We start from the raw sequence: 27081 nt of genomic DNA, 5'->3' as shown, positions 1-27081 counted from the left end.
CATCTATTTGGGTCCTGAAGAAGGAGGGATAATTCTCGTCGGACTACCGTAGGTGTGATTGAATTTTCTTTATGTTAGCGTGCACGTTCGCCCGACAGTGATAGCCGGTTGCGCCTTAACCGGTTTTTCCGTTGGATGTCCGCTGCCCGTGGTCGCAGAACGGTTAATAAGCTGGCTGAACTTGGAGCCGCGTTTTAGGGTTAAAGCAGCCAGCCAGCCACGCTAACGTTAGCCACTACCAGCGCTGCTGTGAGAGCCAGCGTCTGAAAAGGGCGTACGAGTTTGACGTTTTCTCCCCAAGTCTCCTCACATTTCTGAGTTTGGTACAACGCCGTCCTCTCTCCTCAAAGCTAACCTGGCCCAGGCAACATGGAGGGGGCACACTTTGCAAGAGCATGAAGACGACGACGACGAACGGCAACTAAAGAGGATTAAATGCAACTCGGTCTTGATGGGGAAAAGTTGAGCTGAGGTATGAAACTCGCATGCACAGGAGGAATGTTTAAAGTCGACACTCGAGTTATTGTAATTTCTGTTCCTCAAGGCCACATAAGAATAAGGTTTAGCACTATATAAATGTCATTTTACCAGCGTGTTTGCCTTAACTACTTTCCTAACTGAGTAACTGCTATATGATGATTGCCACTAAGTGTGTATGTTGCTGTTGAAAATAGTTCAGCGTTATATAAACAGAGCTACAGCAGGTCAGGTACTAGGGTAAAGGCCCACTCACTGACTTGCGACATGCCATTTTGCTTTTGTATTGAACAGGATTAACAACTTGGGATAAACTGAAGAAAGGTTTCAAGTCTTACCTATTGTACAAGGGCATGCTAAAACCTCAGGTGAGATGTTTTTCTTTTGCTTTTAGGTTACATACCTGGCAATATGCACTCCATGCATTGATATTTAGCTGTTTTTGAAGAGACACGCTGTGAAATCGCCTATTCACATGTAATTAAGTCCAAACTTGTGATGTTTTCAAGTTAAACATTTTTGTACAGATTTTCTTGGATTTGTTGCAGTCTCATGAATTCACAGCTGTCTTACTTTGGTTATATATAATAAATTCATTCACTGCCATCATACGTGAGAAAAGAGCTCTCTGAGGACTAAGTTGGTACATAATGTAGGAGCAATTGTAAATATTACATTTAAAAAGACTGTAATATCTCTATGTCGGAGTGATACTTTTACAGTTTCTGAATTACAAATACCAGTACTTTTAAAACTTTGGTTAATTTAATGTGTCTGTGACCATCCTATAGCCTGAGGACTGCGGTCTGACTTCAAAAACTGTGTAATGAAATCTGCATAACTTGTCAATACAATACATAGTGTGTTTTTCTATCGCCAATGATGACAGCGTCATAGAGTTTATAAAATGAAAATTTTCCCATAAATTATTAATATTAGTTATTACCTTCTTACTCACCTTTTTGTAACACACTGTAATATCATCTGAAATATTTATTTTTGTTGATTAAGGCATAATACAATGCTGATAAGCTGCAGTGATTTCAACTGCTAGTGTCATGTAACATACAGTTACAGTTTGACTGTATGAGTCCCACAGTTATCTGAGCATGAAGAGAGTTACTCTCACAAACACACACAGTTGAACAGTTGGTAGAAGAAGTTATATGTATACAAGTATTTATATGTTTACATTTTAACCACTCACTACATAGTCATAGAGAACTGAGCAACTGGCAGATAATGACATCATTAATTACTATGAGCGTACTGTCTTTCTCAGACTCCAGCTCTTCTCTCTCTCTCTCTCTCTCTCTCTTTCTGCTGCTAATCGCTTAAAAGAAAATCTGAAGGGACCAAATACAGCTAACAGCAAGGGGCACATATTCTTACCTACGTATCTTTCCAGCAGGCTTAGAGCTACATTTCTCACACCTATCCATTTCTGTTTATGAAACAGTTTGACACTTGAAAAATGGCAGGTAGGTTGTTTTTATGTCAGCTGCTTCATTTCATGGTTAAGATATGGTTTCCCCACTCAACAGCTTATGTGACTTAAGATCAACGGTAACATATGTTCTGAATTTAAATAATGTGGAATTGGAGAGAGAACCTGCATTATTTGGGACATGACTGGAGACTTTGTTCAAATTAGGGCCAAGTATGCTTTTGAATCAATTTTCTGTGAATTTGTTCATTGAATTAAGGACAGACCTGCAATGGGGATCTATGAAAATGAGCTCACTTTGTGTCTTTATTGACTATAACTGTAGCAGGTTGTTTATGGCGCTGTGGTGATGGTACAGTCCATTAGGCCTCCTATACAGTGAAATACCCCGCCCCCTACCCCCTTTCGTGACTGCAGTAATTGGTTGCTTCCTCTCACATGTAACCCTATAGAAAGAAAGAGGCTGCTGTACTTAACTGTAAAGACCTACTTGTATGTACCTCTGTGCATGCGTGATGTTTGCCACATATGTTCAGTTGCTTTTGAGAGTAATGAAGTGTTAAGTTCCCCCTAATGTCTTTGGGTCCTCAATTACCTCCTGTGGTTGATGGTTTCAAGGCCAAACACATCACACAGGTAATGTTTGTTGTATATGGAGCACAAGTCATGCAGAAAAATTATTCTTCTTGGTGAGCAAAATATATACGTCACTGTTTGATATGTAGGCCAGTGGATCGTACAGCCGGATTTCTTTTTAAATTAATAACAGTGTATAAATTAATTACGTCTAAAATTTTGTGTCTGAATGTTTATTTTTCCACCTTTCAGAAGTTGAGTTTTTATTAGGAGTACAAATACCAGTCATTTTTTTATATTTTGCATTTTTAAGAGAAGTATTTCCTCAAAGAGAAACAGCATTTTATGGAGATTATATAACTTTGACTTGTGGGCTAAGTGCATTTGCGCCCACCTCACCCACATGTCTGTTGTCTGTCTGGTATTGTCCAGTCGGCTTTCTACGTGCACAACTCAGTGTGCTTGAGAATTTGCATTCTCTGTCAAATTCAGCATAGACATAAACAGGACTTTTGGTGTGTGTGTGTTTGAGTGGGCCTCTCCCTGCCTCGTCTCTTTCCCCTCTCCAGAGTCCAGCAAGGGGCCCAGCATAAGGGGGCAGGCTGCCGTCACTGCCTCTCTCTCCCCTTGCAGGCCAGCAGTGGGGCCTGGGCAGGGGGGGGAGTGGGGCAGAGACCATAGGGTTGGACACGGGACATGGGACCCCCCCCACACCCCCACCCCCCCAGTTTAGTCCATCCTGTGTGGGGCACAGGTCACCTTGTCATGTGCTATTACTGCTGCTGTAACATGCTCCCTGTGATCGTAGGAAAAGAGCATGAGATAGACCCGTGGAGGTTGCAAGAGGGTGAATGAGAGAGAGGGAAGCGAAGGGACAGGACTGGACTAGTCTGCTCAGCCAGTTGTTTAGCTGCATTACAGACTCAGTTTGTCTACTTTGTTGTTGTTAGGTCCACACTGTCTGTTTTGTCCATTGTTCTCTTTCCTCTATCTGTTCTCCTCATGTATTGTTTTTTTTTTTTCTAAGGAAATTTCTTAACACCAAGCAGATTTGAATTAAACTTCTCTTGTCACAAATCCCAGATCATGTTTCCTTTTAATGGTACTTTTTTTTTTTTTCACCCCCACCTTCTCCCCTCCTTTAAATTTCCCTCTTCGCACTCTTCTCCAGCCATTTTTGTGGGCTTAGATGTGCTGCTATGTGTGAATCACAAGCCCATGTATTTCCATTGTAGCCCAGTTCTCTCTGCAGCCCGGGTCATTCCAGATCTGATTTGTTTTATGTCTCTTCTGTACTCGTAGTGACCCAGCCCGAGGTATGCAGTAAAACACATCGCCTTATGTTTTCTCCCCTCTCCCTCCAACTCTCTGCACAACTTCTCCCTGTCTTTTTTCTCTCTCTCTCTCTCTCTCTCTCTCTCTCTCTCTCTATCTCGCTCTCTCCCTCTCGCTCTCACTCTTTCCTCTTTTATATCTTTCTCTCACTCTCCCTTTTTCCCTTTAAGAGAAACTTTTGGCAGCATGGAACAATTTCAGAACCATTTGTGGGATTGCGTCATGTGATGTCGATGGAGGATGCTCATTGGACTGTCAGAGAGGGCCTCCTTCTCTCACTCAGGCGTTCCACAGCAATCCCTCTCTTTCTTCCCGTGCTGTTATAGGTCTGGATGTGATTCCGACTCTGACTCTTATGTGTTGGGATGTGGTCTGTAAGCCCATTGCTGACATTCTTGGGACGTGATGCCAGAGGTTTTTTATTTCCCGCTTTCCCGTCTCTCTTCTGCACGTCTGTGTGCAGTTAAAATGATCCCTCCTTGAAGCGCTGACTGGATCCTCCTATTTACCCACTTTGTTATATCTTGACTTGTCCTCAGTCACATTTCATTTCAACGCCCAAGCACTAATGGCACCACTTAATTAGGTTTGTTAGATGGTGGGCCTTCGTGGAGGGTGGGTTTTTATAATCACTTGATATTGACTTTGATGAAACTTAATCTAGCATCTGGGCTGCTCTCCAATTTTTTTTTCACGGCTGAGGTCTCGTTTATGTCTCCTCTATAAGTAACAGTCCACCTGACAAAGAAAACCAATGGCCACTTTCCTGTTTGATAATAACATACTTGACAATGGTACAGCTGGAAAGGAAATGGCAAGTAGAACAGAGAGAAATAAGCTACCCTATGAGTGGTATTGGACTCCTGCCATGGCCCACCTTGGCACCTATTCCTGTATGAACACCTCACAGAAGCTCAAACTCCCTATAGATGCAGTAACTGCAGCAGGAACACATGAATTACTATATTCTAAGGACTACGTTCATCATGCAGCATCCCAGGCATGAAGTGTTACTATCTCTCATATTAGCACTTTACAAGTGTCTGCTCCCTGTTCTTCAGGTTCACACCATCTGTAGTCGAGACTTAATTTCAAATTGATTGACGTCTAATATCAACTAATTAGAAGGTGCAAGTTAGAGGTATCCATTTGGGACACTGGGATGCAGATGGTGCAAACAATTTACACTGATAATGTGGCACAGGTTTTGTCATAGTCTGAATATATTATGCAAACTTTGGTGGGATATTCTTTCAACTGTAATGAGTTAAAAACCCTGCCAGGTGTTCATTAATAAATATTTAATCACTGGACCTTTTTATGTGGTGTAGGTTAAACTCATGTTATTAAAGAAATTCTGTTATATGACAAGATCAGTGGTTTTTCAAACATGTTATTCTTAATTCAGTCCAGACCACCAACAGCACCACACAAATTTATCTTCACAACTGCAGATCTATCAACTGTTTAGCATTGACACTTCTGTCAAAAGTGTCATGTCTTTAAATCCAACCTGGGACCGGCTCTAACGTCATTCCCTGGATTATGAGACACATGCGTGTCATTTCAGCCATGATGTGAATAAATCAAAGAGGAAAAGATGAGTCACTGCACCACTGCATGCTAAGTAGCACTTGTTCTCCCTCAGCTAGTTTGTTGGGTTAAAAGAAAGGGAAACTCCCTAGCCTCTCCTGCAACTACACCACCAAAATTGAGATAATGTCTTTATTTTGCAGCTTTCACCACCCAGTTAAAATGACAAGCTAGAGTCAGTTTGTGGTACTGTGCATAATTACAACAGACCTCATCTCTTGCTCATCGGCCACTACTGCCGTGCTTCTCAGATTCCAAAACCCCAGTCTTGCTTTTTCATCTCTTCATCACTTGATTTAACAGATAGTGAGTTCATCGGTTATTTCTTATTTGACTGATTGATTCAATTGTGGAGAGAAAAAAGCGATCACTGTAGAAAGTGCATATTTTACACTATGTGATCACTTCTTAATTTTAATCTGTAAAGAATTGCCACTTTTTTACTAGAGCTGAAAGGATTAGCTCGTTAATCAATAAGTCTATCAACAAAAAATTAAAAATGCCAAATATTCCCTAGTTCTAGTTTCTTTCTTATGAGGATTGGCTTTGTGTCTCTGTTTTATGTTACTTTAATTGAGTATATTTCTGTTTTGAACTTGGTTGGACAAGACATTTAAAGACGTCATCTTGTCCTTTTGGAAATTGTGAGGGGCGTTTTCCCTATTACCAACATTTTAATGCGGAACAGAGAAAGTCATCATTAGGTTAATCAATAAGGAAAACAATTGTTAGTTGCAGCCCTAGTTATTAAATTTTTGGATTTTGATTAGCCTCCCAAACAAACTCCAAAATAATGAATAACTATCCTGGTCTACGGTGTTATTTCTCAGTGGGTGACCAGGAGGGTGTGGTGGTTGTCTCATGTGGCGAGCCCGTGCTTACCACCTCCAACACATCCAAAGCCCTGAGCCTAAAAGTTTCCAACCTAAAACGACTTACATTAGATTAAATGTACAAATATCTGTCTTTCATACATAATTTAGGAGCCAACAGATTTTTTACGGTGACAATGATAAGTGGCCACACACACAAACACATAATGCACACACACAAACACATAATGCCAAAATCGGCTCCTTGATTTTAAAAATGGGAGTGAAGCAGCACCAGCAGAAATAAATCATACTATAAATGTGATTCCAACATGAATAGCTAATTGCTTTTTCCCCTGACACTTTTCAAGATGAGGGGCTGTCAGAGATGAGACGTGTATTTATATTTAGCCAGTAATTGAAGTGGCTTATGAGTGTGTATTTTTAGCCAGCTTTTAAAATAACAAAAACAGACTGTTTGTGTGGAAGGCCACTCTCTAGGCCACTGCTGCGTACCCTCTCCTCATACTATTTCTCTGTCATATCCGTGACAGCCGGCAGGGTACAGTTGGTCTTTGTGACACAGAAAGTCACTGTGACAAAGAGGTCACCCCTCCCCTACACGCTGTATCTATGTATATATCTCTATCTGTTTTTACTCAATCTCTCCAGCGTTTCCTCCACACCACTTCTCTCTGGCTGGATTCTCTCATGCATCCCTCTCTCCTCCTACACTACTCTCATTGCGCTCTCCTGTGGGCTGGCATTTCCTCTCTCTGACTGCAAACAGCAAATGGCCATTCACAGAGCAATAGATGAAAATTCATCTGAACTATCTGTGTAGTGAGACGTAATGGACACGTAAGCAGAATGAAAACATTCTCAATAGCAACATGGTGCGATATATAGCCAGTAATAATAACAATAATCTAGTTTATTTTATTTCTAATGATAAGGTTTATTTGTATAGCACTTATCAAAGTGCTTTAAAAGGACAAAATGAAAAATGACAGAAAAAAGATAGAAGAAGATAAAAAATACATTTTAAATATGAATTTCATGCATCAAGCAACCCGCATAAACACATAAATACACAAATTTATCCATATTGGATAAGTCTTATAATAAAAGAAAATTTTGGTGTTGCGAGTTTGAGTTTGTCGGTCGAGTTGTTCCAGAGTTGAGGTGCCCTAACAGCTTTGAATTTGAGAAACATTCATTACAATGTTAAACCTGTACTTTTTCTGCTTTCCACCAAGTATGTTGTGGTACAGCAAAGCACAAAACAATGAAATCACTCATGTACAATGTTACAACTGTTTTAAGACAGAAACCAAATTCAATAAACTGCTTAAGCAAGTAAGAGTTTCAAAATATTTTACATAAACCAATGTACCAGCCATAACAATCTGGTAGAAATTGTTCCTGTTCAAGAGATTTGTCTCCTTCAGCTGGTGTAAGCTTATTCCTACTCATACTAGTCATGTGGCTGAGATGAGCTACCTTAATTACCCTCAGTAGTTCTCTGCTTTTCATGGATATGTGCAACTCTCAGTGTCAGTCACTGACTATGATTGTCCCTGTTTTGTCTTCCTTGTCCTTTAATACTTTTTAATAATATTTTTTTTTTGTCACAGATATACTATATGTTACAATCAACAGCGATGCCTAACGTCAGTTCATATGATGTTGTTATGCACATCACAGTATGAAATTACCTATGGCTTTGGACTTAATCCCTACACCATTGCTTAATTTTTGAATGTTAGTAAAGCATAGATTCTCAAATAGATTCTTAATGAAAAAAATGAATACAACTACCAGGGATAGAAACAGCCTGGAAATTAAAGTAATCTGTGAATCTAACCTCAGGACAGAAGTTAGAAGAAGTCCATTTTTGACATTCCTGTATGAATTTCTGCTGGCACAATTTCTGTCTTTTTAAATGACTGTTGTGTAGCCATGTCATGTTTGATTAGATGTTAGAAAGGAACCATGTGTGGTAGAAGGGGAGTTGAAAGAATGTCAAGACGTCCATCTCCAAAGTAGCAATGTTCTACTTTGTATTTTGCAGGTAATTTTCTGTTTTTAGTGCATAATCACATTGAAATAATTAGCAAATGGAGTTAAGTTTTGTTTTCTTAAGAACCCACTCCCATTCTCTTTATCACTCTCTTTTATTGAGTTGTTGGAAAGTTGGTAATATTATTTAAACATTAATAACATTCCTAGAAATTCCCATCCCAAGTCGTAATATTGTTACCAGTAAAAATCAGTACTTGTTTGCAGAATAAATGCTGTATACATTACACAGTCTGGAAGCCTGTGTTTGACCAGTCAGTGATGTTTACTACCATAAACAACACCATAAGAGTTCCTGGACTGCTGGAAGGTATCACCTTGGGAGCAAGGACACTGTAACAATCTAAATAAATATATATCTATAAAGGTCAAAACCAATTTATTAAATATTGTTAAACCGACTATCTAAATTTCAGTTTGGAGATGTAAACTAAAAGATGTATTTTAGTCACTTTGATTAACCTTATTTCAGAAAATTCTTAGTTAACTTAGTCATAAACAATCACAGACTAATGTGGCTTTAAGGTCATATGATACAAAAAGTTACTTATGGCTTGTTTCCCTAGTTTCATGTGGTAATACATAAATGAAAATTTAAAGCAATTAGACAAGACCTTTTTAAAAAGATAAACCTCATTATCAGCAGTCATATTTTTTCATTCTATCATTAGGTTGTGAAATACCAGCCGTCTCTCGTCTTACACTTTTTAGCCCACCTACCATACCTCACATACCATAACTGGTGGTTATGGTATGTGAGGTTTGTTGCTTTGGTTTACAAACCAGCTTAACGGGAATGTAATGGACAGAAGAAAATTAATAAATGCTTAAATTATTAAAGTGTTAACTTGTCTTTGAAAAGTTTGGTTTAGAGCAGATAATGTGGAAAAAGTAAATCTGATGATTCACAGAAGTGAATACAGTCATTGGCAATGCATAATGTACCTCCTGCTGCTGCGATGGCAGTGATTCAGTAATTGGTACGATAGTCTAGCTACAGTCTACAAGCACACTAGCTGTAGATGCTTCTTATAAAAGGTTGTAATCGTAAATTGTAGCTTTCTATTAGCCAGCTGTCAGGTAAGAAATCCATACTTGGTCAGCCTGTCATGGAGCTGGACTCAACCCTGTAAGCTAATCAGAAATCACAGTGTTACTGTTTTATCCTTAGGCTTTATGGCAGTGTAACACACAATGAGAAGAGTAATTTTTTGCATTATTACAGCAATGACAGATTTGATTGATGTTTCCGAATGCCGTACACACAATATGTACATCCTTCAAGAGCGAGACATTCGGTAGAAGCCTAAAGCTCAAAACCAGTTCTCTGGCTTTGCGTGCCCAAGACTGGAATGAGTACAGATCTGGTCTAATAACCTGATGCATTATTTAGAGCTCTCTCAATACTACTGTGCATTTAGTGTAATGGCCTGTCAAGGCTGAATGCAATCACAGAGGACTGACTTCACTGATCAGTTGATGATATAGTTAAGGTGAATGGGTGTTTTCCCTCTTGGTGTTGAGTGTGAATGCCTGACAGGATTAGCCTGCCTGCCTAGTCCACAGCGGAACAGATTCCATGCTTTATAATTATGCAGAATAATTATATTGGTCAGTATTGTGTAACATTTCATTATATGATAGCATTTAGAATTTGGTAGCTAATATGTCTGTCTTAATATGTTTTAATTTGCTATAGACAGTCTACTTTATAGGTTGGATCACAGGTCTCCATCAATTGGTCTGTCGCCTCTGAGAGCTACAACAGGACTAAAGAAATTTAAAGTTGTACATGAGAATGGCACCCACCAGACTTTATTTTCATGTTACCTGACTGTGATTTCCTTATTTGCAGGCCAGCCTGTACAACTACTCGCACTACAAAGCTACCAAAGTAATCATTTTTGGCAACAGACATAACAGATAAGTTTTGGAGCACAGGTTGAAACTGCACAAGGGCCTTTTTTTCCCCCATGAAATCAGTTTTATGAAAGAACCGTGACATTCAACAAGTTGCAACCCAGGAAGTTTGGTAAACCTCAATTACAGAAAACAGTGATTTGATGAGATTATTTGGTTTGCTTTGGAAATTTCCTCTTGAAGTGTGCCTTGGTTCATTTTGGGGCTTTCATACAGAATCCAAATGGCTCGGGAACCCAGCATAACTGACATTATTCAAGCTACATAGAGTGTGAGTGTTTGAAACGGAAAACCTGTGCCCCTTCATATTGCATCACCTGGAGGGCAAGTGTTATCATATAGTAAATAGCCTTCGAGGCCTTATCTTGATGTGTTTTAGGAATAACTATTGTCACACTGTCATGAAGACATGAAATTTGTTTAAAGCCTTTATAGCCTGGTAGGTCATTTTTAAGGACCTTTGACTCAACATGTGTATTTACCTCAGAAAGACAGTGTAGGTGGAAGAAAGAAACCTTTTGCACTGAGACAATTGGGTTTGAGTTTAGCAAACACCCTTGCCTATACTGCCACTAGAAGCTAGTTGAAAATCAAAACAAAACACTACTTATAGAAACTTTTACACATTCTCTCTGCAGAGTTGCACCAGCTGTAAATGTTCTATCAAGTTCAGTTAAAATGTTATACTTAGGAGGCTTTACAGTGTAGATTTAACCAACTACAGCTGTTTTTTCCATCTATATATTGTGAGAAATTATTGTTCTGCTTTGCTTTACACCAACTTGCTAGAGCTCACTGCTTCAGGAGCCCAATGGTGCTGTAGATTGTGCCAAACAATCTAAAGTGTTTTCCCATCAACGTATGAGTTTCTCTGTGGTCTGTTGTTTATCAAAGGTCTGTTCGACCCATCTGCTGAATTCCCTCCACAAATATTTGCTGTCAGTTGCTGCTACTTCCAGTTGTGTGCATACGTACTGTTTCGGTGTACCACAACGGTTGCTATATCAGATGTTCCTCGTTAAAGTGTGTGGTGCCGTGATACAAGATGCCAACATATTGTAGATGCTTGAGCCTCTGCTGTCCATGATGCCTCCAGCACTGAGGCAATGACTAGATCCTCTGTTTCCCTTCTTCTTTTGACCTTTTGTTTTAATAAACACAACACGTCCTGTTAATAGAATTGACGAGGAACAGAATTTGGTTTAAAGGCATACTGGGTGTGATATTCATAATTGTACTAAGTAGAAAAACAACAACAGCAAATGAAAAACCCAGCTGTTGAATTTACAGGAGTGTATGTAAGTCTTTTAGGTAGAACGGTGTTTTATTAATTAGACATGAATTATGGAGAGCTCTGTCAAATCATTTTAAATTATTCAGCTGGGCCCTCACCTCATTGGCTGTTGATTTGTGACTTTGTTGAGGTTTTTATCGGTTTAGTTCCCCTTGCCTCCCCTTCCTCGGTCCTCCATCTCCTTCCATCATTTGCTTTGCTTTCACTCTGCAGTGGAAGCAAAAGAAAGGAAAAAGAAAGGAGCTTTGTGAAAAGGACAGTGATTGTTTGTTTATGAGGATGCTAGCCTTGCGGTGACATGCCTTTTTTCTCCCTCTCATGAGGCTGTTAAGTGAAATAGATACTCAGAGCACTATGTAATCAAATGTAACCCAGATCCAGCATTTTGGAGTGGAACAAGGGTTTTTCCACTTGATTCATATGGCTCCAGTTCCTCGCTCCAGGACAAAAACACTGGAGTTGAGTTCACCTCCAAAGGGTAGACTGGGACTGTTTGAATCTCTCCTGAAGGAAGGGACAATGTTTGGTTGGCATGGAGATTGGTGAAAAGAGATGTGCCTGACTTCTGTGCAGGGTTTTTACAGCAACCGTTGTAAGATGATCATAGTTTAAATAGAATTTAAAAACCTCATGAACAATGAACATTTACTTTTATTATTTTTGTTCTCGGTTATGTTGTGAACAGCAACACAGAACAAATTATAATTTAAGAGAATATTCCCAAATTTACTTCAGATGTTAGAAGTTGGCAGCCGAATTCAGATTTTTATTTTTTTGTGCTGATTGGAGGCAAAGTGAACAGTTTCTATAACCAGGAGCTAATTTCATTTGTTTTTTTTTCTCTCTCTATCCTCTTTTTCTCTCTTCATTCCTCTTTGTCTGTTCAGTGATGGAGCCCACAGTTGTGAGTACGTCCACTCTGGCCCCCGATGAGTTCGACAGGAACGTGCCGCGGATCTGTGGCGTTTGTGGTGACAAAGCCACTGGCTTCCACTTCAACGCCATGACCTGTGAGGGCTGCAAGGGTTTTTTCAGGTACACGAATGCATGTGTGTGGTTAAATGCACAGAGATGTATTTACACACATTCACAAAATAGTCTTTGCACAAAAGCTCATACCACCCTGATTAAAGCAAAAAAGATGCATATTGACCAATTTATTGACACACACATTTGCATACAAACATAAGTCCGAACTTGCATATATAACGGCCACCCACACAGTCACATGCACATTAAATGTAATTACCACCCACAGTTACATAAGAGCACACAAACCCACTGACAACATTCCTGTTCACGCTAATGCTCAGCAGGAGGTAGAGAATACAAATGAGCTCGGCCCTATAGTCAATGCCTCAGCTTCTCCCTGCTCATTGATACACACCAGTTTCCAATTTAACCAAAGACGAAACTAGAGTAAGTCGTGATTTTTCCAGTTTGTGTGTTTTTGATGTATCCGTCCTTTTACGTCTGTTCCTCTCAGCAGTCTTGATATTTAAAGTGAGAGGATGAAAAAGACGGATGTTTAATAATCTCCTTCCTCGTTGCTCAGCTGGCCTCTGTTTGAACTCTCACCAAGCATGTGTGTGTGTTTTTGCTCACATCTGTGTATAAATGTTCATACATACAGTGGGGTCCAAAAGTCTGAGACCACTTTCCCATTCACTTAAATGGGGAAGTGGTCCATTACTAACTAAATCATTATGCTTTGCGTCATCATTTGGCAAGATTCATCTTTTACCCCTCGATTCCTTGGCACTCAGCCATATGTATGCTGTTCCACTCAGTCCCAGACTTGAAGGGCAAAAATATTTATCCTGTTCTACCATGATTATTATTTGAGCAAAACACTGTCAAAGGAGCCACATTGCTATATTTGTGAAATTCTTATTCTATGCACAGATTTCTATCATCAACACAGTTACAAACATATAGAGGCACATGCATTTTGAGCCTTAACTACATTCTTAATAACTGCAGTGACTTCTTTTTTTTAATTTTGTGTGTTTATACACTGATATATCTGTGTATTTTAACAGACTGTAAAATGTATACAATTCATTTAGGCGCAGTATGAAGCGCAAGGCCACCTTCACATGTCCCTTTAACGGCAGTTGCACCATCACCAAGGACAACAGGCGCCACTGCCAGGCATGCCGGCTCAAACGCTGTGTGGACATTGGCATGATGAAAGAGTGTAAGTATGACAGGTGACCCATATGTCTTCAGGTCAATACTCTAACCTTACACCGTGTGATTTACTGCATGTATTTAAATAGTGGAGTTATTTAGGTTTTGCAAGTTGATCCCAGTTTGGCCCTGGGTTCAGTGCATGGTTCATATCATAAATTATATGATTAATTAGATTGCTTGTATTAAAGAAGGGGGGCAGTGATTTTTTTTTTTTTTTTTTTTTTTTTTTTTTTTTTGTGACCTGAAAGGTCTGAATATGAGTTAACATTATAGCCTGAACCAAGACCAACTTCCAATTTACACATTTACAGTTTACACATTAATGCTACCTGCTGTTTGTGAATTATACCAAATTTGCTTTTCCTCTCGAAAAATTACAATTATCAGTAATAATTGTTACAATTGTTGGTAGTAAAATTTACACAACCACTGTTTGCAATTTTTGGGGGCCTCTTGTAAATATTATGTAATATTTGGACTGTGGTCAAGTGTCCCAGGGTCTTTGCCCCCATTAGAGTGTTTACACGTTCTATTTGAACTACTGGAGCCTCCCCACATTGTATACAGTAAGTATACTCCATCTGAAGTTTCAACACCTGCTGTTATGTACAATCTAGCAAGGCCTCTTCTTTCCACAGAGGCTTGTTTATTTTCATGGTCTGTAAATAGCAGGTACATCTTTTCTAGTTTTCTCCCGATATCCGCAAATTGTCCGCAGGCCACTTTTAAAGCAAAGGCCTCTCACTTCCAGCTGGATGTTTTTCCCCAGGGTGTTTCTGGGAATACCACAAGAGCAATGGCACCGACACTCCGATTTACTGTACGTGAACAGCGTTGCTGTTGCAAAAACAGGAGCATGTTGTTGAGAACCAGTTCTCTCTCTCTCTCCCTCTCTCTCTGACTCTGTGAGCTAATTCAGTGGCTAGAACAACAAGGAGCGAACAGAACAAAGACAATGCGTTCACTTGTTCATTGCAGCAGGGGTCTCCATATGGAACTGTCCCCTCCCATTCTCTTCCTCCAGAGAATAACAACCCCCCCCCCACCCCCTCACCCAGCACCGCATTGACATAGCTGTCATCACGATGTAAAAGACAAGTACATACTGAAAAGCTTTAAAAGCTCTGTACCTCCAACCAGTTTTTATGCTATACCTGTATTCTGTCGTCCAGGCTGTTTTTATCTTGTTTTCCAGTGGTTTCTCTGCTTCTCCTGTTTTATTAATGTCATTCTTAAACAAAAACTGTGTTTTTCATTTATGTTTTTTTCCTGAAAGTTTTTTTTTTTTCCTGTGTGTGCATTGTAATGCTAACACTCTTCTCTCCCTCTTTTATTCCCCCCTGCCCCCCTCCCCAGTCATTCTGACAGATGAGGAAGTGCAGAGGAAGAAGGACCTGATTCAACGAAGGAAGGAGGAGGAGGCGCAGCGCGAAGCAGAGAGGGAGGCACGGCGACCCCGGCTCACTGACGAGCAAAGTCAGGTCATCGCCACGCTGGTGGAGGCACACCACAAAACATATGACGACTCCTACTCTGACTTCTGCCGCTTCAGGGTTCGTGTCTAAATATGGTTATTGTTGTCACCAAATCAAGATTATGCATTCAAATTTATTTCACACTGTTGATTTCAAACAGCATAAAAATAAAGCTAATAAAGCTGTTATACTAATGTCAAGATAGAACGTCGATGTACATTTGCAGTTTGTTACGTCCATAAAATAACAGTATTTGCATTACTTCCAAATTTGTACAGGGATCCCTTTGATACTCATTATACCCTTTATGTTACCCAGCAGTCCCTCAAGCCATTTCTCCTCTGAAATTCATTTTTTAGTTTCCATCTCCACAAATTACACACACAGCCACAGTCAAGGCCAGTAATTAAATCCCATTTTTACAGCAGATATTCAACAAAACTGCATATGCTGTGTTTTTGAATGGGAATCAGAACAATGAACACAAATTGGTCAGCTGTTAGATGCCTTATTTTTGGTATTTAATTTTAGTGACTGGATTTATCCTCTGGGGTTTTTACATGTGCCTTTTCCTCCTGTCTAGCCTCCTGTGCGTGAGGGCCCAGTGACGCGTAGCGCTAGCAGAGCTGCCTCTCTCCACTCTCTGTCTGATGCCTCCTCTGACTCGTTCAGTCACTCTCCAGGTAAGAGACACACACTACGAGGACTTCATTTAAAAATCAAGTTGACTGAGCATTGACTGCTCAGTAATATAATTAAACCATTTTTCCCCCAGCAAATCAAAAGAGTTAATACTTATGGCAATTTTATTTTTTCCAGTTCAGCTGTTTGCATGTTGGCTTACATAATCTGTTATGCTGCTTTACTGAGAATCCAGTGGAAATCCTGTGAATAACCTGTACCCTGCGGACACCTGACTCCTTCTAGTAAACATCAGTTCATTAATGCATCCGTCACTAATGGAGTGAACACAGCGAGGGACACGGTCACGTGGCCCACTGCCAACACTCAGCACACACAAATGACTCAAAACAACCCAGCTAGCTCTCCATGTTTCACGTGTTGTCAGAGCTTTCATCTAAGATTTCATCTCAGTTTTACTTACTTGACACCCAACTATTTTCAGATGATCCTTTCTGCCAACAAGCCCTAACTATTTTCATGATTTCTCAATGTTCTCTCAGCACAGAGTGTGTATGTTCATGGAGGAATAGTGTGGCTTTGTTGTGCCTTATGTATGAACTCTTTTTCCTCCTTTCTTTTTTGCTCTCTTCTGTCTTTTTCCTCCTCTGGTCTCCTCTCTGCTCTGCTGTTTATCCTGCTCACTACAGAGTCAGTAGACACCAAAATGAACTTAAACAACCTGCTGATGATGTACCAGGAGCAGGGCAGCAGCCCTGATTCCAGTGAGGAGGAGGGCTCCAGCTTCTCCATGCTGCCTCACCTAGCTGACCTGGTGTCCTATAGCATCCAGAAGGTCATTGGATTTGCCAAGATGATCCCTGGGTTCAGGTGTGTTTGCGTGTAGAAAGCAACTTTGTATCCATCTGTCAGTATTTTGAATCTTTCAATCTGCATTCAATTCAGTTAAATTATTATTAATTGTTACCAACTGATAGGCTCAAATAGGCTCGTAAAAAAGATTGTCTCACTGAATTCACAATGACCGATATAAGATGGCAAAAAAACATGTTAGTTTGTAGAAATAATCACTTTACAATAATAACAAGTTGCCAGTTCTGTTTCAGTCTTGGTCTGGACTGTTTTGCATTTAAAAGTTGACTTCTGAGTTTCAGTTTTAATTTAGCAATCTATCACTACTCATAGCTGACATAACACTGCAACAGAGAGAAAGAGGAGATGGTACAAATTTTCTTCTCTGTACTTCAGTTTTTGCAGGGAACTTTCTGTTTATCTGATTTTCTTTGTTGACTTTGTCATTTACATTCAGAATAGTCCTCCTTATGTAACCAAATGGTGTAATCAGACAAAATCAAATTTTTGCCTAAATGTAGCTGTACTAACAGAACTTTCAGACCTCATGTATTTTTTATTTGCACGTCTCAGAGTGACTCTTTACCTAAATGTGTGTTGAAGACTTTGTACACCTACTTGTTTTTCTGCCTGATTAGTCGATACTGTGCCGCAGTGATGGCTGTGGTCTAAAGGCCATAGATTACTGATAGACTGTATATTACAGATAGCTGACACATTGTGGAAAATCTTTTATGTTGTGTTGTTCCTTCACTGGATGAGGTTATACATTTTCCATGGTCAAGTTGTTAATGTGAAGTTTGCCCCTTTAAGTATGTTAGTAGGTTATTGCCTAACCTTTGAGAAATACATTCCTGTAGCACGGAGCAGTCACCTGTCTACCCTGCATTTACACTGTCAGGTTGTCTATCAGATGATCACACAACACTGTAAGAGCATGTGATAGACTTATTACGTAAAATGTCTTTTGTTTAAAACTTAAGCTCAAGGTCGATTCTCAAGAGATTTGAGGGAGAATACAACAGAAATGGATTTGAGCAAATAAAATAGATACAAGCCAGCACTATATTTATGACTATAAAGGCAAAATTGCAATGACTGCCCAAGGCTTCTTCATTGTTATCTTCGTACCTTCCTTCCCCACACATGGCAACTGTTGCCTTCCAGCATGTTTGTCTCTCAGTGTGTTGACAGGGACAAAAGCTCCGTGTCTCAGGGGTTACCCCAAAGTCTTGGCTAAAACAAGCCGGGGCCTGTATTTCCTGAAAGTTGTCATTCCCACTGGCAGCGAGTGATGGACGTGGTCGGATTACCATTGGAATGTTTGTTCACTTATGATCTGCTCCCTAAGCCCTGAAAAACACCCCAGACCTCCCCTGAAGATCTGCATGTTTCAGCTCATGTCTCCTGCTAGTTCAGTAGTTTCATGTCATAAACATTTAAACACACTTCAAAACATTACTAGATGCGTTTAACTGTGACAGTGATGACACTTAAAATGGCATCAGTTTGACTAATGTCCATCAAATAAGTTTTCCAGACACAAGGACCCATCACAACAGGAGGAAGCAAACAAAGAGTCATTTTGGATGTGTTTTTTTTTTTTCTTCCTGCACACCATACATCTGATAAAGACTGTGACTGGCCTTGAACCCATAGTCAGTAAAACAGTGGGCAGGTACTTGCTTTGAATCTTTCCTTGTTGTTTACCTGCTGCTGTATCAGTGACCCGTGATTTAGTTTTGACATGGTCACGGTTATTTAAAGACTGTTACAATAACATAAAGATGATTCCTTTCCCTACAGGGAGTTGACTGCAGAGGACCAGATTGCCTTGCTCAAGTCCAGCGCCATTGAAGTGATCATGCTGCGCTCAAATCAGAGCTTCAACCTGGAAGACATGTCCTGGAGCTGTGGTGCGCCTGACTTTAAATACCAGATCAGTGATGTCACCAAAGGTCAGTCTGAAAGCTGCCACGTGTACAGTTTGACTGCTGTGAAGACAGTCTAGTGTTAAAGACGATGGCTATGCATGCTTGGCAACTTGTTTTGCTCTGCTGATAGTTGAAGAGAAGATGCGCGTGTTACACATTAACGCTTCTTCTCAGAGCTGGAAGGAAGCCGTGCGGCGTTAAGGAGGTGTATCATTGGTGTGGGAGTACAGATAAGGTTACTTGCAGTGGCCTGTGTACATACCCATAGGCAAAGGATGCTGTTTTTTTTCCCGCAAAACCAGTATTACATATCTGCAGAAGGCCCTTTGGGCGTGGCTTTCATTTGCCTTTCAAACAAGATCATCTCTTTCTGGGATCAACCAAGAATGTCACTCCTGACCTGCTCACCACACAAAACAGCCACTGTCTGGACAAGGAGAAGTAGCTCTGTTGTGCTCTTCTTAGAATATAGTGACATGAACATGACTCAAATACAGACATGTTTTCTTATGCAGTAATAAATAGTGCATAATTGTGTATCATTAGAAAATGTTCAATACCAATGCCAATACAACACAAAGTTTCTGCACAGATCAAAGTGATCATTTTTAGTACCTCATCTTGTTCAGTATAAACATGTGCATCACTGTTTAATATTGTCTTAATGTTGTTTTAATACAAAAACCATTGCTCGAAAAAAATATACTATAAAAATTAGATTATTCAATTAGGATAATAAAGGACATAAAATACAAATTAAGATAAATAAAGATAAATTGATTGAAACTGTTTCAGAAGCACAGTTTGGTCAGTGTTCAGAAAGCATTATGGTTCAATTCATAACCCAGCCATGAAATGAGAAAATGGAGGCACACTCATGACAATCAGTGAAAACTTTTGATCAGTATTTGTATGGCTTCTCATTTACACGTCTACCCTGCCTAAGAAAAGGCATATAAACTGAGCCTAATTCACAAACGAGATTCCCGACCAGTAGTTCGTGGTGAAAACCTGAGAACGTACAGCAGGCAAGCAAAAAAATCCACACCAGAGATGATTCAAAGAGGCAAAATGAAATATTAATGAGTAAGAGGGATGGTAACATTCCCCGGAGGGCCTTTCTTCTGTGATATAGTATGGAGCTGGTTGTATGTTCTGCACAGTAATGATGTGCTCTTTCTTCTATAGCGGGCCACACTCTGGAGCTGTTGGAGCCACTGGTGAAGTTCCAGGTGGGCCTGAAGAAGCTCAGCCTGCACGAGGAGGAACATGTGCTGCTGATGGCCATCTGCCTGCTTTCTCCAGGTACTGTTCATCTGACTGTGTGGAGGAGGGAACATAAAGAGGGTCATCATGAATTGTTCATGAGTGATTGCATTTGCCTCTTTTTTTCCAATACAGAATGTATTCATCGTGGCAAAAGATCAACGTAAACATTTTGGTTAGATAATATTGACGTATTTTTGTCATCTGTCACTCAATGTAAATCACACTGTTGAGCAGGTCTAAAATACATGAAAGGTTTCATGTCTCCCTTGAGTATTGGCTTTGATCTGAACACACATTTGTGTGCATGGTATGCATTTTTAGAAAATACAGTGTATACATTATACATGTATAGTTATGTAAGCAAGCAAGCATGTGTAACTAAGTGGATATTTGCATCCCTTTGTGTATATGAAGCAACTCATTAACAATACATAGATGTGCTTTACCTGATCTAAAATTAGCAAGGCCCTTACCAGAGTGGTAGGAATACCAAGATCATGCAATGTTATATAATTTACAACTTTTCCTCTTGATTGTTTTCCAGGATAAATATTATTATTCCACAGTAAACACAAATATTGAAATCATCAGTTTTCCAACAGCATTTCAATTTTAACTATTCCATTCTGTTTTAGCTTGCGTAAGAACCATAAATCGTAAGACTCCCCTCCTCTGTTTCAGACCGCCCAGGTGTGCAGGATCACGCACGGATCGAAGCCCTCCAAGACCGCCTTTCAGAGACCCTGCAGGCCTACATCCAGCTTCACCACCCAGGAGGACGGCTGCTCTACGCCAAGATGATCCAGAAACTGGCCGACCTGCGCAGCCTCAATGAGGAGCACTCCAAACAGTACCGCTCACTCTCCTTCCAGCCGGAGCACAGCATGCAGCTCACCCCGCTGGTGTTGGAGGTGTTCGGCAGTGAAGTCTCCTAGAGGCCGCCTCTGAACCTCAGAGGTCCAGCGGAAGCTGGAGACGAGGCCCCTGGGGGTAAAATGGAGGGAGAGAGCTGAGAATGTGCCAGATGAGCTAAATGGAGGTGTGAAGTAAGATGCGAGTAGAGGAGAGGAAATGGTGTGCGTGTGTGCGCGTGTATGTTTATGTATGTGTGTGTGTGTGTTGGGTATGTGGTTTCATGTGTGTCTTGTCTAAAGAAGTCTATCTTGGTGTAAAGGCCAAGGTTGTATGGAGAGCAAGCAGATGCTAAAAGACACAGTAAACAAGGGAACTTCATATAATACAGATTAAACTATACATACAACTTCTGCCTATATACAGTGTTTTGTCTGTATTTAAATCAACAAACAGCTGCTTCAGATGCCAGGACATTTTGTGTGTGCACATTGTCGTCCACACACCAACACAACAAACATACTCAGTTATTCATCTAGCCATTCAGTTGAGCTACCTCTTGGTTTTACTGGGGTTGTTTTATATTTATATTTACATCACCTATGTGAAACAGTAACTTTTACACAGAACAATTTAGATACCGTACAGATGACATTTCAGTTTATTGGTGCAAAAGCAGTGCCTGCACATTACTTTGACGTTTTTGGATGTTTCAAAAAATCCTGTATTTTGTTTTTCATCTGCTACTCTCAAAGGCAGCAAATGTATATGACTGTGTATACAATTCAAACACATGCCTTTCACCTTTCACCAAAGGTATGGTCAACTACTTTCTCAAAAGCTTCCAGTACCTAAAATAATAACCTTGCTGCTCCATGGGTCTTTCATGCATGCAGTCTTTCGACATGCTAGCAAGTTGTCTGACTAGCCTCACAGCCTATGAAGGAAAATGTCATTATATAGGTTTATACTGCAGAGTAGAGAGCATAGTCTGTAATTTAGTCAGGTTTTGATAGGAATTTGGGGTGCTTGGTTTTGAGGTGAGAATTAGCCACTAAATGTGTTAGCTACTTTTACACTGCTAACTGTCAATCAAACTAAGCCTGCATTAAGGCTTGTTACTCTCTTTTGAAATTGTTTTTCATTATTCTTCTCTTTTATTTTAATTGTTTATTTTCCTGTAAATAGTTAATTGCTACCACATGTATCCTAAGCACTGTTATACCACCTTTTACTCAAGCCTATGTATTGATATACGGCATCTATATTATCACAGATTTTAAAGGGCTAAAATGCCAAATCTAACTGGAATAGTAAATCGAGGCCAAAGCAAGGGGCCTCTCTTGTTAATATATAGCTGCATACCTTACTTGGAATTGGCATAGATACGGATGTAATTGCAATGGTCTCTTTTGTGTTTTATACGTTACTTCACCTTTAAAAACAATTCCATGAATTGTTCCTCCTCAGTACACAGTGAGCTCGGTGGGTGGAGAGCTTGGGAAGCTGCTTCAGACCTCCACAGATATCACACCCCTTTCATTTCTGACTGGGAAGTGGATTTTCTAGAATGTCTGAGGGCCTGGTTGTGGCGGTGGTGCGCACCTCTACACCCAGGCCCTCCTGTTTGATGATGTATGCTGCGCAGCCCTCTAGTGGCTGAATTATGTAAATACCAGGTATATATATCTATATATAGATATGGATATATATCTATATATATATATGTAATGTATCTGTCGCTGTACATAGGGCTACATATTTCTCAAGGCTAATTTTTTCAGAAATATATATGCAAATACAATATTGACCCTTTTTTGTTTTAGATTCATTATTACAATGTTCTGAGACACTATGCTCTTTGTTTTGACTTTGATAATGTTTTTGGTAAGAATGAGTTAAGAATGGCTTCAACAGGGATTGCTTGTGTATTTGACTCAGTCAGATTATTATTTGTGTAGCGGTGGGTTGATGTATTTGAATAATTTCCAAGGTTCATTTTCCGAAAGAGGACGAGCTAAACCTACCGTGCTGCTCTCTAATATAAGCCATATAGATCACAAAGCTAGTTATACACCTGATGCATTACAGTACATCAACATGATGACTCCAGAGCCTTGATATTCTCATTATATAATCTACTAAACTCATGCTATTTATCTATGGCTTTTGGAAGATAAGCTTGTATATGATAGGAACTCATATGCCTTTTCTCTGCTGTCAATCATCTTTGGCTTATGCTTCATCAGACAGCATCTAATGGCTTATAAACCAAACTGCCAAGAGAATTTATTGCTTTAGATTTAGAGGCCAGTAATGTATGGCTTGCCGCATGTGGGATTATGGTGAAAGTATATGAGACGACGTGTCTTTTATATCAAGACAATTCCCCAAAGAAGCGTTAAGTCTAATCCCTGCCAAGTGCAAGTGATTTCATGAGGAGCAACTTGGCTTCAAGGAAATCATTTGCAGAGATGACACTAAAGTCTCAAACATTTCTTTTTGTCTTCTATTTGCTGTGTGACAGAAGACATCTGTTCAAACTGTTCCTGTGATTGGCTGTATGGGCTTCCTATGTCAGACCTAGAGCTTCCTTCATCTCAGCAGACCAGGGTTACTCTGTGATCATAGAGGAAGATGGTGAGAGAGAGAGAGAGAGAGAGAGCATATGTTTGTTGTTGAGCTCAACGTGTTTTCACAACTGCTTCGTGAGAAGTTGTGACAGTTGTTGCTTTAATCTGTTCAGCCCACATGGGTTTTTTTTTTTCTTTCTTTTTCTTTTCTTTTTTTTTTTGAAGTCCATTCTCCGTCACTGTGGCTTTATTCCAACTTTTCGCTATCAGTCACTGTGACACTCTGCAAGCTGAGAGTCAGGGTTGAACACACAGATGATCTGCATAGCTCAGATGGTTAATATTTCTTGGATGTTTCTATATTCACAAAATTATAACAAGTTTTGGTTTTCTTCCTGAAAATCATTGGGATTATATTGTGTATATATATAATTCCACATGTCCCACAAATTTCCCTGCTGTGATTGAACTTTAAGGAGTTGAGGCTCGAGTGTCTTTAGGCAGTACCACTCATATGTATAGTATGTTAGTTTGATGAGGGGTATGATGTGCTTGGTTACTGAACACTGACTTTTGAAGTTTTGAAAAGTCTCCATGTTGATTTTTCTCTGATTACATACTTCTGTATGTAGCTATTGGTTTGATTTTGTTCTATTTTCTTTTTGAGATAGAGATGCAGTGTTGATTTGTGTATGTTTAATACAGTGGGAGGTTTGGTGAACATGTAAGTGCCACAGGAAGAGGTCCCGCCACACAAGAACAGGGTAAAAGAGGAGTTCTCTTGGGGATTTGAAAACCGAACAGGAAGAGTCTTGAGGATGCATCATACAGCCGCTTATTGAAGAAGTAGTTTTTGGTCAGTACCACATAGCGTCGGGGGAATTCTGACTTCAGCTTTTGTCGTGAAAAGGGAACCCCCTGTTTCCCTTTTATGACTGAATATGTGATTAAATGTTGTTTTTGGGACCTTTTTCCCCATTTAATAACCCACACCAATGTACTGTGCACAATTTGCAAATGCAGTTAATCTAAATATGATGCATCCCCAGAGTTTCCTATTTGGTTTCACCATGGTAGGCTGCTCAGAATCCGTAAGTTTAAACTCTGCATCGTGGTTGTTAAAATACTGGAACTTGAAAACCATACGTCAGTGGAAATCTACACTACAAATTAGATGGATCCATCTTTGTTGAGATTTCCTCAAGATTGGCAACATAACACAGTAACAATGCCTGCAATATACAACTCATGGTACACTATCACCAGCAAGCTTTACAGTTTATCATGTTAGTAGACATTTTTGAAGTTTTTTGTATAACTGTTGCCATTACAAATCCTGTCTGTAAAACATGTATATCATTCATAGAAAACAGTTGGCCATCTCCCATGCAAAGGCTTTCAAGTCTTTATTATTTTTTATTATTATTATTTTTGTTCCTCCCATTAGGACAGGGATTGTAATGGAATCAACTTAATGTAGTTCTTACAAAATGGATGTCCACAATGGATGTACACCATAATCTACCTAAAAAACCTACCTCTCTTAGCTCAGATTTTTTTCAGCATTAAGCATTTGCCTCTGTTTTTACTTTTGTAATATTTGTATTCATGTTGGTATTTATTGCTGTCTAATGAGTCATACTTCAATGATTACCTCAGAGATATCTCACAGATTTGGGAGAGTCCAGCTAATGAAGTCATTCATAGTTTTTTTGTTTTGTTTTGGTTTTTTTGGGGGGGTTTTTTGTACAGTTTTTTTTCTTTCTCAGACTTTGCATTGCCTTTTTTTTTTTTTTTTTTTTTTTTTTTTTTTTTAACGCACAAAATACCAGGAGTGTTTTTTAATATAGTGCCTGCACTCTGACCAACGGGGCTCAGACTGGCTAGGATGAGGCTGCATTTACTCCAGAAGAGACATCCTCCTCTGCATCTTTGTCCTTTTGCTCTGTCCTTGGGATATCTATGTAGTTTTCAGCAACAGACACAATTAATCTTGTTGCCACGTTGCTGATATCTACCTTTTATGTTTATAGTTTTTAAGGGCAAACTGAACAGGAGAGCTTTGTGGAGTGAATGCAGCTGTGTGTAGAAGGAACAACCTGAAAGACTTTGTGGCAGTAGGAGAAATGAGAGGTATGTTTGCGCTCCACTTGGTACTGTTAGCATGGTCTTTGCTCTGTAGTACACCATCCTTACCTTGTCTCTCTTATTTGCCCCGTCATTTCTTCCATACCCTCTCCGTGTCTTCACCTCTCCTTCTGTCCTAAAGTCTTCTCCCGCACCTTCATCATTCCCTGCCAATGTTTGGTCAAACGAGGGGAATTGGGAGGGGTGAAAATCCTCAGTATCCATGCAATGCTGCTTTTATCTCAAGTATCACCAAGTCGTGTGTTATTGACACTACATAATGCAGGCATCATCCAAAGTGTCGGCCCCCAGTGGCGCGACAAGCCTCATTGGAAGATTGTGTCTTTTGAAACGTACGCAACTTAGTGGTGCTTATTTGGGGGAAAAAAAACAAAACAAATTCCATTCAGATCCGAGTATCATGTTAACGGAGCAACTACTCACTTTGGTGAATTTAAACCAAGTTTTTTTTGTATTCATGTCAAACTGCTTCAGGTAAACACTGAATGAAATTAGAGAGTTTTATTGATCAGTCAATACTGAGGAACAATGTCGCCATGGTCACATCTACCCTGAGCTGTGTGCCATAACATGACCTTTTTGATGCAGGGGAGGGTGTTAATGAAGCTGGCTTCAGATGTTCCCCAGCTTAATTTGAATGGGAAGGTTGTCTGAGTGTTAGATTGGCTTCTGACTTAGTACTCTGTCAGCCACGTTTATTGATCTTTTATAAGGAATAAAATCTGAATTTGGCATTGAATTCTAACCCTGCATTGTGAACCCAAATCATGCCACATTCAATTAAAATGCCTGAACCAACAAAAGCACTTAATGTAATGTTTGTAACACATGCATACTGATGAATCTACTAGCCATAAACTGCCTGTGTAGGTCAGCATGATATGGCTGCAATTATTATTATTATTATAAGTCACCTAAATTCTAATGTAATTGCAATTTATCTTTTGTCTCATTTTTTTCAAAGATCTTCTTTTTTCTATTATAAATTGGTGTTTATGTAATGTTATTTTTGTCAGATGTTTTGCAAATCAAAAATAAACAGTTGTACATAGCAGCAGGCTCCTGTGTGGTTTGTGTTTCATATCGTAGCTGATAATCTTTAATTCATTGTACGGACATTGCTGATCAAATGCTGCTTTTTGTCATTCATTAGCCATTAGGTAACTACTGTATACTGTTAGCAGAAATTCATGCACCGTTTACACAACATCCTTATCTAGTAGACTGAGCAGATCTATGGTAGCACATCTTGAAAATGTTTTCCTTATCATAATAAAACAGTAGAAAGTATTGACTCCCTCTAGACTACCAACAACAAGTGTGTGCGCTTATCACCATGTTTTCAAAGCAACATGATTTAAGATAAGACGCAACTTCATTCACACCAGAGGAGAAAGCTAATTATGCTTGATATACATGGTGAAATATAGTGTAAAATTCTCTATATACACCCATAATAAAATAAAATGTACATACATTCTAAAAGAATGACACACAAAATGCAACAATGACATAAAACTGAAAATGTAAAAAAAAAAAAAAAAATTCTAATGAGGGTACAATACATTCATAGAAGTGCAAATGACATTGTTCCAAATTACAAG

The 27081-nt window shown here is 39.5% G+C and overlaps 1 protein-coding gene across 2 annotated transcripts; it reads left to right on the top strand.

Moving 5' to 3' along the window:
* On the top strand, positions 1–26529 carry LOC111667759 (vitamin D3 receptor B). 2 transcript variants are annotated; one of them, XM_023423543.2, is made up of 10 exons: positions 1–472; positions 772–845; positions 12424–12571; positions 13606–13736; positions 15089–15285; positions 15791–15890; positions 16539–16719; positions 18508–18659; positions 19824–19940; positions 20586–26529. In XM_023423543.2, the coding sequence occupies exons 3-10, from the start codon at positions 12426–12428 to the stop codon at positions 20837–20839; spliced, it is 1278 nt and encodes a 425-aa protein (XP_023279311.1). In that variant the 5' UTR covers positions 1–472; positions 772–845; positions 12424–12425; the 3' UTR covers positions 20840–26529. The 2 variants fall into 2 exon arrangements, with proteins under 2 accessions (XP_023279311.1, XP_023279312.1); XM_023423544.2 differs by lacking the exon at positions 772–845.
* Positions 26530–27081: the final 552 nt, after the last annotated feature.

This window comes from Seriola lalandi, unplaced genomic scaffold (assembly GCF_002814215.2).
Source record: "Seriola lalandi dorsalis isolate HSWRI2012SDOR001 ecotype SW California unplaced genomic scaffold, Sedor1 jcf7180002054692, whole genome shotgun sequence".
In the NCBI taxonomy this organism is placed as follows: domain Eukaryota; kingdom Metazoa; phylum Chordata; class Actinopteri; order Carangiformes; family Carangidae; genus Seriola; species Seriola lalandi.
The sequence above is the reverse complement of the archived record's forward strand: the minus strand, read 5'-3'. Positions and strand labels throughout refer to the sequence as shown.